Genomic DNA, 14,680 nt, shown 5'->3' with positions numbered 1-14,680 from the left:
AGGGGTCCGGGGGTCTCCCCCGGGAAATACATTACGATTTAGAATTTTACGACGCATTTTGATGAATGCGGGAGCGCTGGAAGGCGCGAGATTTGGGTGTTTGAGGAGGTCCGAGGGTCTCCCCCGGGTAAAAGTATTAGATTTAGAATGGCTGTGATGAGTTTTACGATATGTTTTAATGATTTTAAAGCGTTCTTAACATAACACTTTTTTTTATTTAAAGTTACCTGCTTTAAGAATTGGTAATTGTGAATGCCGTCATATCTATGCAACTCGATCTGAACATACCGGCTTCACACCATCGGTACATTGTTGTTTAACACAAAATAATTATGAATTAATTGTTTTGCTAAGTCATATAAACAGATGAATCTTTTAAGAGACATTTTTTAAAATAGTACGTAGAATCCCCTGATTGACATTTTAAGTCTAGTTCATGAAAATGTGCAGGAGGACCCTTTTTTCTATCAAATGTGCAATTTTAGAACATTTCAGTCGGCAAAAATGGAGGGGGGGGGGGCAACAAGAAATGTTTGCCCTCGTCCTGGGAAACGGGGAGGCATTTGCCCCCCCCCCCCCCCCCCCTGACCCCCTAAAACCCCGACCCCACCTCCCACACCCGCTTCCTACGCCCCTGTATCTACATTGCCAAGTAAAACAGCATAGTTCTATGAAGCTTTAGAGTATTTGATGGAAATATGACAAGAAGTGAGAGGTATTTTCACCCGTTAATTATGTATATATTATACATGAATACAGGTGTACATGTACATTATTAAGCAAACATATATATACATAGGTCTACAATGTATATGTAAGGTATATTTTTGCTTTGAATACATAAAAGTACACATAAAATTTAGATATATAGTTAGGCTGATTTTTTAAAGTAAATCAGATGTAAAAAAGTTATATAACTAGTGACATAAAGGGGAATGTCCATTAGACGGATAGAGACTACAACTAGGTATATATAGGGAATGTCCATTAAACGGATAGACACTATAACTAAGGATATATAGGGAATTTCCATTAGACGGATATATGTTATAGCTAGGGCTATATAAGGAAAGTCCATTAGACGGATAAAGACTATAACTAGAGATATATAGGGAATGGCCATTAGACGGACAGACATTATAACTACGTGTAAGGATATACAATGTATACGGAATGTCAAATATTGATATAATGATAAAAGAAATACACGTATTTACTTAGTCCGTTAAACATGCCTATATTATTAGTTTTTCGCCATTTTTTCCTTATTATAAAGTCTATATATTAGGCCATTTTTTTAAAAGCCTAATAATATTTGCAGGTTTAGCGGAATAGTACATAATATCATGACAAATGAAAATAAAATAATGGTAGAAGCAAGTATAAAACCATATAATATAATGAAAACCCTTCTTTATGGCTACAAAAACCTGTACAGTATAGGATTATTTACACTTAGAAACTCTTCACAAAACTTTTGCATACGTTTCAACATTTATTAGATTAACACAGTAATCAGGAACCTGTAGTCGATAAATTTGTGTTTTCAGTCGATAGTAGATATGTCCATTAGACAGATGAGATTTCCTTCATAATAATATGAAATAGTGACTAGGTCGGTCCTATTTATTTTCAGTTTTTCTCCATTTTGAACAAAATTGTTATACAAACTTTTAAATATTGTTATTAACACAAAGTACACAACTTTTACAATTAATTTTAGTCCTATTATTCTTTTTATCTTTTATTACATGATTTTTTAGCGATTTAGTCCCTTTAAGCGGTTTCCTAAATTGTTCTTTTTTCATCACAATTTGTTCTATATTTTATAAAAGTATTATCAAAAACACTGGTATCTTGGGAGTCATTAAGACTTTTATCGATATTGTCAGGATATGTAATTATTTACCAAAGTAATGTGTTATAATGTTACATGAATATTAATAAGGAAAATAGTCATTGTAACAACATCAGGTAAGTATGAAATACAATAAGAAAATAAAAATAAAAGGCGTCGAAAAAAACCAGCGAAACATAACATATTACGCACAGATAATACCACAACATGCCAAGCTTTTAGATAGGGTGATATTACGTGTAGATATAGTATTTATTTGTTTACCTGTTTATAACCTCTGATATCAGTTGCCCCGATGACACTAATGATATTATTTCACGAAAATGAAAATGAAAATACATCTGGCTAATTACCGAATACTATCAGCCTTTATCGTATTTAATAAAATGAACCAGACATTATGTAACGTGATCATACATCAGTATATCGGTCAGCATGCCAGGACCACGTCAGTACGGGTACTTCCTCTGTCCATCCTGTAATGCTAACTGGGAGAGTGCTCAGGTCTTCTCAATGGGAAACGGGGTTAATGTACGTATGTGATGAAAATATGAAGCATTTAAGAGTGAAATTTATACTAATTAGATTTTTTATTACATCTTAGTGTATTTAAAGTTATTATAAAGTTTTAGCAGGAAATGCTGAAAAATGAAAAAAATTTATAACCGAAAAAAAATCAAGGACACTGAGCACTGATACCCTAATTTTATTTCAGAAAGACCAACCTTTTCTCTTTTGAACTACATCATTCTAGAAAATGTTAGTCATCAAAACTTTTTCTACAGAGCGTTGAATCTGTAAAAAGCTGTAAAAATTGTATTTTCATCTTCAAAATTTAGAGGGTAGGGGTAAATATACTGCTATTCTGAACAAAACCAATGTATTAATCGTGTGATATTATTATTTCTGAAAGAAAACATTGGTATTGCCAATTATGCAAATATTTCCACTCACCAGACAACCAGAAAAATAGTGCTTTAGGTGGTGTTGTTATGTGTATGGTCAAAACAGTGATATTCCGATAAAATCACAATTGCCGTCCAATAGCTACTTTAGATTCACAGTAAATCAAAATCAGGTACACCACCATATTATTTTTATTTTCCATTTTCATTTTTTGGTATATATTCCTATTTCCAAAAACCGATATTAGAAAAATGTTAGTCATCAGATAAATTTGACTTTTCACCAGAGCAGATCCTTAAAACATGGACTATGCTTTCTATTTTAAGGCGCACAAGTAAAGAACTGATATTCCCATTCTTTCATATCTTTCATAATGAAAGTCCAAATTGAATATCATGACCAATATATGAATTGCTTCCATGTGTTTGTAGTATTGATTCATAAGTGATATTGCCTAATTGAATAGGCGGTATCTCTCCTGACTTTAGTGAGATCAACCCCTATTTAGTGAGACTACATAAAATGTACATGTATTATAATAGATGATGCCACCTGTACATTTTTGATAGACGATATCATTCAAAGTAATATCACCAAAGAACATTTTAAAGATATCTTGTTTGGTGATATAAAACATTAAATATTAAAACGACGTCCTATAAAGGAATATAACATGGCAGAACTGGTCTTCCACTACCTTCTCAACGTGGCCCTGGCTGTTGTTACCAATACGAACCTCAAATAAAAACAAAACAAAAATGTCATCAAACAATCTAGTGCAATTAATCTTAATATAGCGATGCTTTTCAACTTTCCTCTTTCACAGTCTTAATTACTAATTGAAATTCAGGACTTAAATTAAATAAAAATAATCTGTAGATCTCCAGAAACAATTAAATCAACATATGTATTGTCATTTTTCAATCAGATGTTGACATCAATGTAATGTTTTATTAATCAATAAAATAATGAATTCGACGACACCCTTGTTCTCATACGATTTAATTTATGTTTGAAGATGGCTTCGATTAAGAAAATAAAACAAGAATGTCGAAAAGGTAGCGAAATGGTACATCACAATTATCAACAATCTTCATATGTTTGGACACATCTAGATAGTTTTCAGACGTTTATACACTCTAGATTGCACCTAAATTTTGATTAAAACATAAAATGAAATCTAAAATAATTCTATGAGCAATAGGGTAAGTTCAAAAATGTGTTGACTGTGACTAAACCACACACAATGACAAACCTCATTGATAGCATTTATCTCTCTTTAAATTTGATATGAACGAAAAGTACTGGCGTTCCTATTATACAACATTTGCTATCGATAGTCCATAGTGCGACTGTTGTTTTTCTGTCTCAAAAACGAAATTGAAACTAAAAACTACTGTACGTAGTATTTTCCAGGAATACTCCTGGCTGAGTTCCCAATAATGCGGTTGGTTATTGCACGTTCGTGTTGTTCTCAGTCTTGTTTAAATGAAAACATCATGTTAGATGTCCCTAATGTCAGGCGCCATATATTGAAGGAAAGCAACTTGATAGGTCAGAATTGGTTTTTTCTCCCATACTTCACAGGAATATCTCGTGGTTGCTAGGGAAAAGATAACTCTTTCTCATCGCTCGAACATTTGTGTACAGAACTGGTCGAATCCTGAACTCGTCACATATAAGGCAAATCCTGATTATCAAAATAGCACTATGTTTCAATACACGTTTAATCTAATGTATTTTATATGTTATGGAACAATACTTGATTTTAAGATATGCAGATATATGCTGAACTATTTGAAAAACCTCGAATTTTTAGCTTTTACCGACTTTTACTGTGATACCAGTCAAAAGTCTGATATTGTGTTTTTATAATCAATTTTAGGTAGATAACCTTGTTGACGTGACATACTACTAATTAGAAACAAATCAAATACAGGTAGAAGCTGTCGGGATTTTTGTTATTGTCTCATCCATTATTTATTATTGATGCCATACGCATCTGGTTGAAATATCAGAGTACGACTTCTTGGTTTTCATAATACTGTTGTTGAACTAAGAGTTGTAATCTATTACTAGTTAGAATAATTTCTTCCGGGTGGAAGTATTCATAGATCATTTGACAATATCCCATCAAGGGTCACGTTTTGTTGACCTTTCAAGTTGGCCAATCAAAATGTTACTTCCAGAATCTTAGAAGTGCGTTTAAAGGGACAGACGGACATTTTTTTCTCTTTTTTTTATAACATATTCGATTATGGTACACAGCATTTGTTAAATGGATAAGATGAGCTAAGGAGAAAAAATAATATTGTTAATTAACCATTATAAACGTACACAATTTTTCAATGTTTTTATGTAAGCAGAGTTCATTAGTTCATTAAACGTTATAACATTTGGCCGTAGCCAAACATATTGATCAATATACATAGTTCTTTGGGCGGATAAGGTACTACATTCTAATATATAATGAAATTCATTGCCAGTTTGCTGACTATTACAATGTTGACATTTTCTTTCAGAGTATAAAATCTGTTGTTATCGGCCTGTTTCAACAATAAATTTATGGATGGTTGTAGGAAATTTGCACAATGTTATTCTGTCTCTATCATCTTAAATATCTAAAACTTTTCAAAATGATGCGTATTTTCAAATATTCTATAACTTATAGATTTAGAGTTATTCACATCACTCTCCCAGTTCTGTAAATACTTGTCATGTAATCGTATTTTGATAACCTGTTTTAACCTTTAAGGATTATAATCAGAAGTAAATTGTTTATTCCACAAGTAGCTCATCTCGCACTTGTTAAATATTTTACAAAACATACACATGTAACAGGCTTATTTTCAAAAATGATGAATGTAACAAAGAAGTCGGTATAAAGTTCCATTAAATTGACTACTTTTAGAATGAGTCAACCATGACCAATATGAGATTAATCTTTTCAAATGGGGTAATACCAAGCTTCCGTATACCATATATTTAAGGAGTACTGGCATAATTAAAATACTTAAAACAAAGTAATAATTTACAAAATTTCAAATGTACACACACGTTCAATTACTTTGAGATCAGTAAAACCCGATAATTCATAACAAAATTACAGAAATCAATTAAAGTTACTAAATCATTAGATTTACATAGATTTCTTAGGGTTTTGACTTCCTACAAACGTTCTTATACCTGAAATTAGAAAGTTTTCAAAATTACTGGCATAATAAAAATACTTAAAATAAAGTAATAATTTACAAAATTTCAAATGTACACACACGTTCAATTACTTTGAGATCAGTAAAACCCGATAATTCATAACAAAATTACAGAAATCAATTAAAGTTACTAAATCATTAGATTTACATAGATTTCTTAGGGTTTTTGACTTCCTACAAACGTTCTTATACCTGAAATTAGAAAGTTTTCAAAATTACAACATTTAATTTGAACTATTGGCAATGTTTATCAACGTTAAAATATCGCCAAACACAACAAGAAATTGTATCTGTCGGCATTGAACATCTTCGAGTTCGGAATCGAGGTCGCTGAAAATCTCATCCGGCTAATGGATACAGATGTATTTTATCGGTTACATTGGCCTGATTAAGCGTAATAGCCGATACATTTACAGCGTATCTCAGTGGCGTAGAAAGAAACGTAATAGGGGGGAGGGGGGGTTGGCCAAATTGCCATGCTAGCGCCAAAGGTGCGATATTTTGGTGTTTGGGGCGGGGGGGGGGGGGGGCGACAATCTCCTACGAGAAAAAAAATATTACGATTTAGAATGGCTAAGATGAGTTTAACGATGCATTTTGATGAATTTGCGAGCGCCGAAGACGCGAGAATTTGGTGTTTGAGGGGTCCGGGGGTCTCCCCCGGGAAATACATTACGATTTAGAATTTTACGACGCATTTTGATGAATGCGGGAGCGCTGGAAGGCGCGAGATTTGGGTGTTTGAGGAGGTCCGAGGGTCTCCCCCGGGTAAAAGTATTAGATTTAGAATGGCTGTGATGAGTTTTACGATATGTTTTAATGATTTTAAAGCGTTCTTAACATAACACTTTTTTTATTTAAAGTTACCTGCTTTAAGAATTGGTAATTGTGAATGCCGTCATATCTATGCAACTCGATCTGAACATACCGGCTTCACACCATCGGTACATTGTTGTTTAACACAAAATAATTATGAATTAATTGTTTTGCTAAGTCATATAAACAGATGAATCTTTTAAGAGACATTTTTAAAATAGTACGTAGAATCCCCTGATTGACATTTTAAGTCTAGTTCATGAAAATGTGCAGGAGGACCCTTTTTTCTATCAAATGTGCAATTTTAGAACATTTCAGTCGGCAAAAATGGAGGGGGGGGGCAACAAGAAATGTTTGCCCTCGTCCTGGGAAACGGGGAGGCATTTGCCCCCCCCCCCCCCTGACCCCCTAAAACCCCGACCCCATCTGCATTGCCAAGTAAAACAGCATAGTTCTATGAAGCTTTAGAGTATTTGATGGAAATATGACAAGAAGTGAGAGGTATTTTCACCCGTTAATTATGTATATATTATACATGAATACAGGTGTACATGTACATTATTAAGCAAACATATATATAACATAGGTCTACAATGTATATGTAAGGTATATTTTTGCTTTGAATACATAAAAGTACACATAAAATTTAGATATATAGTTAGGCTGATTTTTTAAAGTAAATCAGATGTAAAAAAGTTATATAACTAGTGACATAAAGGGGGATGTCCATTAGACGGATAGAAACTACAACTAGTTATATATAGGGAATGTCCATTAAACGGATAGACACTATAACTAAGGATATATAGGGAATTTCCATTAGACGGATATATGTTATAGCTAGGGCTATATAAGGAAAGTCCATTAGACGGATAAAGACTATAACTAGAGATATATAGGGAATGGCCATTAGACGGACAGACATTATAACTACGTGTAAGGATATACAATGTATACGGAATGTCAAATATTGATATAATGATAAAAGAAATACACGTATTTACTTAGTCCGTTAAACATGCCTATATTATTAGTTTTTCGCCATTTTTTTCCTTATTATAAAGTCTATATATTAGGCCATTTTTTAAAAGCCTAATAATATTTGCAGGTTTAGCGGAATAGTACATAATATCATGACAAATGAAAATAAAATAATGGTAGAAGCAAGTATAAAACCATATAATATAATGAAAACCCTTCTTTATGGCTACAAAAACCTGTACAGTATAGGATTATTTACACTTAGAAACTCTTCACAAAACTTTTGCATACGTTTCAACATTTATTAGATTAACACAGTAATCAGGAACCTGTAGTCGATAAATTTGTGTTTTCAGTCGATAGTAGATATGTCCATTAGACAGATGAGATTTCCTTCATAATAATATGAAAATAGTGACTAGGTCGGTCCTATTTATTTTCAGTTTTTCTCCATTTTGAACAAAATTGTTATACAAACTTTTAAATATTGTTATTAACACAAAGTACACAACTTTTACAATTAATTTTAGTCCTATTATTCTTTTTATCCTTTTATTACATAATTTTTTAGCGATTTAGTCCCTTTAAGCGGTTTCCTAAATTGTTCTTTTTTCATCACAATTTGTTCTATATTTTATAAAAGTATTATCAAAAACACTGGTATCTTGGGAGTCATTAAGACTTTTATCGATATTGTCAGGATATGTAATTATTTACCAAAGTAATGTGTTATAATGTTACATGAATATTAATAAGGAAAATAGTCATTGTAACAACATCAGGTAAGTATGAAATACAATAAGAAAAATAAAAATAAAAGGCGTCGAAAAAACCAGCGAAACATAACATATTACGCACAGATAATACCACAACATGCCAAGCTTTTAGATAGGGGTGATATTACGTGTAGATATAGTATTTATTTGTTTACCTGTTTATAACCTCTGATATCAGTTGCCCCGATGACACTAATGATATTATTTCACGAAAATGAAAATGAAAATTACATCTGGCTAATTACCGAATACTATCAGCCTTTATCGTATTTAATAAAATGAACCAGACATTATGTAACGTGATCATACATCAGTATATCGGTCAGCATGCCAGGACCACGTCAGTACGGGTACTTCCTCTGTCCATCCTGTAATGCTAACTGGGAGAGTGCTCAGGTCTTTTCAATGGGAAACGGGGTTAATGTACGTATGTGATGAAAATATGAAGCATTTAAGAGTGAAATTTATACTAATTAGATTTTTTATTACATCTTAGTGTATTTAAAGTTATTATAAAGTTTTAGCAGGAAATGCTGAAAAATGAAAAAAATTATAACCGAAAAAAAATCAAGGACACTGAGCACTGATACCCTAATTTTATTTCAGAAAGACCAACCTTTTCTCTTTTGAACTACATCATTCTAGAAAATGTTAGTCATCAAAACTTTTTCTACAGAGCGTTGAATCTGTAAAAAGCTGTAAAAATTGTATTTTCATCTTCAAAATTTAGAGGGTAGGGGTAAATATACTGCTATTCTGAACAAAACCAATGTATTAATCGTGTGATATTATTATTTCTGAAAGAAAACATTGGTATTGCCAATTATGCAAATATTTCCACTCACCAGACAACCAGAAAAATAGTGCTTTAGGTGGTGTTGTTATGTGTATGGTCAAAACAGTGATATTCCGATAAAATCACAATTGCCGTCCAATAGCTACTTTAGATTCACAGTAAATCAAAATCAGGTACACCACCATATTATTTTTATTTTCCATTTTCATTTTTTGGTATATATTCCTATTTCCAAAAACCGATATTAGAAAAATGTTAGTCATCAGATAAATTTGACTTTTCACCAGAGCAGATCCTTAAAACATGGACTATGCTTTCTATTTTAAGGCGCACAAGTAAAGAACTGATATTCCCCTTCTTTCATAATCTTTCATAATGAAAGTCCAAATTGAATTATCATGACCAATATATGAATTGCTTCACTATGTGTTTGTAGTATTGATTCATAAGTGATATTGACCTAATTGAATAGGCGGTATCTCTCCTGACTTTAGTGAGATCAACCCCTATTTAGTGAGACTACATAAAATGTACATGTATTATAATAGATGGATTGCCACCTGTACATTTTTGATAGACGATATCATTCAAATGTAATATCACCAAAGAACATTTTAAAGATATCTTGTTTTGGTAATATAAATACATTAAAATATTAATAACGACGTCCTATAAAGGATATATAACATTGGCAGGAACTGGTCTTCCACTACCATTCTCAACGTGGCCATGGCTGTTGTTACCATACGAACCTCAAATAAAAACAAAACAAAAATGTCATCAAACAATCTAGTGCAATTAATCTTAATATAGCGAAGCACTTTTCGTTTCCCACAGGCACCGTATTACCAGCAGGACTGTAAGAAATGTAACGTTGCCTGTAGTCCCTACAGAGTGGAGCCGCTCCAGTGTCCTAACTGTGGACAAACAGGCAAAATCCTGTCGCTGTCCTGACAGGTCGAACGATCAGCATGTAAACCCAAGGAAGGCTCACCTTAGCGAATACTGCCACAAGTGTAAGGCCGGTATTCTTTGTGGCACTTGATCAAGCCTTGTCATCTGAGTAGATACGATGTGTCGAAATGTTTAAAAGAAAACTACATGTGATTTCGTCAAAACAGACCCCCCCAAAAAATTTACACTTTTCCAACTCCCTCACGTTCCTCTTACACAGTCTTAATTACTAAATTGAAAATTCAGGAGGGGGGGGGGGGGGGGGGACCTTAAATTAATAAAAACATAAATTCTGGTAGATCTTCCAGAAAACAATTAAATCAACATATGTATTGTCATTTTTTTCAATCAGATGTTGACATCCCATGTAATGTTTTATTTAATCAATAAAAAAAAAAAAAAAAAAAAAAAAAAAAAATAATGTATTCGACGGATCACCCTCTGTTCTCATCTACGATCTTAATTTATGTTTGAAGATGGCTCTTCCGACTAAGACAAATAAAACATGGAATCGTCGAAAAGGTAGCGAAATTGGTACATCACAAAAATTTTCTACATTCTTCATATGTTTGGGAACACATCTAGATAGTTTTCAGATGTTTATACACTCTAGATTGCACCTAAATTTTGATTAAAACATAAAATGAAATCTAAAATAATTCTATGAGCAATAGGGTAAGTTCAAAAATGTGTTGACTGTGACTAAACCACACACAATGACAAACCTCATTGATAGCATTTATCTCTCTTTAAATTTGATATGAAGAAAAGTACTGGCGTTCCTATTATACAACATTTGCTATCGATAGTCCATAGTGCGACTGTTGTTTTTCTGTCTCAAAAACGAAATTGAAACTAAAAACTACTGTACGTAGTATTTTCCAGGAATACTCCTGGCTGAGTTCCCAATATATATATTGCTGCATCATAGCCGAGATGAGGAATAATTTTCCTGGATGTGATTTATTACTACGGACCAGACTCTAGGACTCTAGCCGCCATGCCAGGTCAGCGTCACCTTATGGCTAATTTCGAGTGCACGACATACCGTCTGCGAGAACTAAGTATTTGTGATTACACTTTCAGAGAACACTGGGAGAAGTGCCACTGGTTTTCACCCTTATGGAATGGGGAATATATGTTAGTTTTGTTACTAACACCCACCCCCAAAAAAAAACCCGGGCGCTAACGTATAAGCCAAATTTACCTGGTATGTGTGTTACATATTACAAATTTCTTTGCATCTCATGGATATCATGCATTGCGTTTCCATTGTACTCTTATGATCGTAGTGTATCGTTATGGGGGGCGCAAGATGGTTTTAGAGTAAGCAGGTATCTTGCGGACGCGAGGAGTCGGTCTCTCTAGACGCTGTACGCGCAGGTTCTCGTTTACGAAAAGTGCCGATGGTTCCCGATTTACTTCTTTGTTTGATAAATAACGTTACAAACAAAAATGTTTAATGTATATAGATATATATGTATGCTTTTATAAAGCCAAATCTGATCAAACAAATGGTAGGAATATCTGCTACAAATAGAAGTGCTCAAAATAACATGGTTACTTGGTACAATGCGTGTGATTCGCACAATTTGTTTTGTTTTTTCTAAAATATTTTTTTTGAAACACATCTTAATATTGTTTAGTAATTGATTACAAACCGCAATACATATAGTTTATCAAATTACGTCTGTTCGACTTCACCAAAGTAGTGGTATATGCTTGGATATATTTTACAGCCTCGACACTCCAGTGGCTACTTTCACTGTCGTTAAACTAGTATCCATTCATGGACCTACTAAGTAAAACTGAAAACAGTTCAGGACGAGCAAAAATCACTCTCCAATTATAGGCAAACAGAAGGCAGTTAATTTGGTCATTTGATGTGCATCAAAAATTGAATAAAAGTATATTGTGGTTGACCTTGTGGACTTTAAAGTTGGAAGTCCCTCTTTGTAATCTGCAAAGGAAGTTTCTGCTGGTATGTGATTGGTCATTTGCATTCAGGTTAAATATGAACTAGTTTAGGGGTGGATATACACAACTCAAGGCGTTGGGAAAAGTTTAAATTAACTTAAAAAATTGTCTTTCCAAATGTCTGAATTAAGGTAGGTCCATACTTTTGAAAATCGCGCCAATTCATTATGACGCTAAACCGGAAGTTGCGAAGGTTGTTTTGAATTCCAGATGGTTTCCGGTACGTTACGACATCACACTTGGATATTTTTTCAATAGGTGTAAATTGTCTACTTATAATATTGAAAGTTCAAAATCATTAAATAAATCAAATAAAAGCAGTGAAGTGAAAATTATATGCTATCTCTGAGGTTTTTGCGGTCCCTGTCGTAAATGGGAATGGATTTTTAAACACGGAAGTGCCGTTCGTCGCTATAAATCACAAGAGGGGACCCGGCCGGACCGAAATTCCGGAATTCTAAAAAAAATCGCATACGGATTTCCTTTAAACAACACAATTCGGAGAAAAATCATAAAAAAAACTCCAGACATAAACCAGATATAATATCACAAAAACGTATGAACTGATGTGGAATGTTTTTTTGCGGCATGATTTTCAAAAAAATAGTTAAATATAAACCCATCTTAGCACTGGATGAAATGGGGGTAGGGTTGCGAGTTACAAACTTCAAGCTTACAAAATTGTGAAATTTTGATCGAGGACCCCGTGTTTTTATATGATATTTGAAAAAATATATTACCTTGGGCATATCATATACAAATATTGTGAAATTGACATGGTTTTTCATTTCCTTTTTGGCCTATTCATTGACTTTTTACGGGCGAAAATATGGCTAAACATGATAATTACGTATAGAAACGGTCCTGGGAAATAACAAAAATTAGTTAGCATTTGTAAAAATAAAATAGTTTTGTATATTGTTCTATCGTAAGAAATTTAGGACAAAAATCAACAGGATCAAGACTACATTCACCCTAATATTACAGAAAACATAATTTTATGAATTTTTCTATTTTCGGTCAGCAAATTTGCATGGATGGTATATTTCAAGCTCAAATATCTCAAAAAGTAGTTCCAGAACACCCATTTATCTTTACAGATTTGAAATCTACATGAAAAATGCAAGAAAATAAGATCTGTTAGAAAAAAATGACATGGGTTTTCCCAAAAGTATGGAGCTACCTTAAGATCCAGGTTACATATATCATGGTGTATGAAATAGGAAATCTTTCTATTTTGTTATCGGATACGTACAACAAAGGACTTATACACCGGTTATAACTAATACAAGATAACAAGCAAATTATGGAATGGGCTATTAGCAGATCATACAAAGACGGAGGGACTAGTCCGCTAAATCTGCCTTATATGTATCATTATTTTGTGTTTTTCTAATATTATATCTTCAGATAAAAAGTAAGGAAAAACCTTAATTGATTACGTGTCACACTGGTACTACAGTATATGTACAATTTAGTGTTGAAAGGTTTTCGCAATGAACATTACGTTGCAGTTCACCATTTATAAATATTATTGTCTTTTTTATCGTTCAGATCAGGAATACTTTATAACAGGGATTGGCAAAAGGAAATGTAAGATTAGCACTGTAGTCCCTACAGAGGGTGGAGCCGCTCCCAGTGTCCTAAAGCTGGTGGACTTACAGGCAGCATTCTGTTGTTGTCCCAGGTCGGACCAGCATCATGTGGACCCGAACAAGGCTCATCGCAATGAACTCTGCCACAAATGTAGATCCGGTTACCCGTGTGGGAACTAATAAACTTCGCCATTTTTGATCCGTTCATTCGTGTGTGTGCACAAAAACATTGATTAGATTATGATAAACATTGATTAGATTATGATAACGACTTTTCTACTTTTAAAGTTGATAGTATTAATCATAAATATTGCAATGAAATATCTAACATATCTAATCAGAAACCATTGTATATCATAATATGTGATGAATGAGTTATACTTCGCCTTTTGATGCTGAATTAGTTGCTAATATTAATAAAAATGTAGTATCATCTTAACATTTACTCTGTACACACGTCTTTAATTTCACAAAAAGTCTTCAATCCTTACATAACGGATTAAAATTATCATTGTCATTGAATTGTAGCCAAAAGTAAATTAACCTTGCAATTTTGATTCCAGAATAAAGAGTTTTACTTTGTGATAGTTGACGAAATATTTTTTGTAAGTCCATAATTAATTAAAGTGAGCAAGAATAACTAAACTATATCTTAATTATCAATCATTGGGGCCGTCTATACCACTAACACGATAAGACATTGGCTATAGAAAAAAAATTGCTAAACTGAAATTATTAAATTACTCAATTATGGGTTAATTTGAACGATTTGAATTGTGACGGGTCCCTGGGGTCATCGTTTTATCTAG

At 33.1% G+C, this 14,680-nt stretch overlaps 1 protein-coding gene across 1 annotated transcript in view; it reads left to right on the top strand.

The window, feature by feature from the left end:
• The window catches only part of LOC138325778 (zygote arrest protein 2.L-like), a 31,421-nt gene extending 16,967 nt beyond the window's left edge, over positions 1–14,454 (top strand). The window contains exon 3 of the mRNA XM_069271664.1: positions 13,964–14,454. Coding sequence (XP_069127765.1) covers positions 13,964–14,051 — 88 coding nt within the window. The 3' untranslated portion in view covers positions 14,052–14,454. The remainder of the gene's footprint in view (positions 1–13,963) is intronic.
• Positions 14,455–14,680: the final 226 nt, after the last annotated feature.

This window comes from Argopecten irradians, chromosome 6 (assembly GCF_041381155.1).
Source record: "Argopecten irradians isolate NY chromosome 6, Ai_NY, whole genome shotgun sequence".
NCBI lineage: Eukaryota > Metazoa > Mollusca > Bivalvia > Pectinida > Pectinidae > Argopecten > Argopecten irradians.
This window is presented reverse-complemented; position numbering and strand designations above follow the sequence as displayed.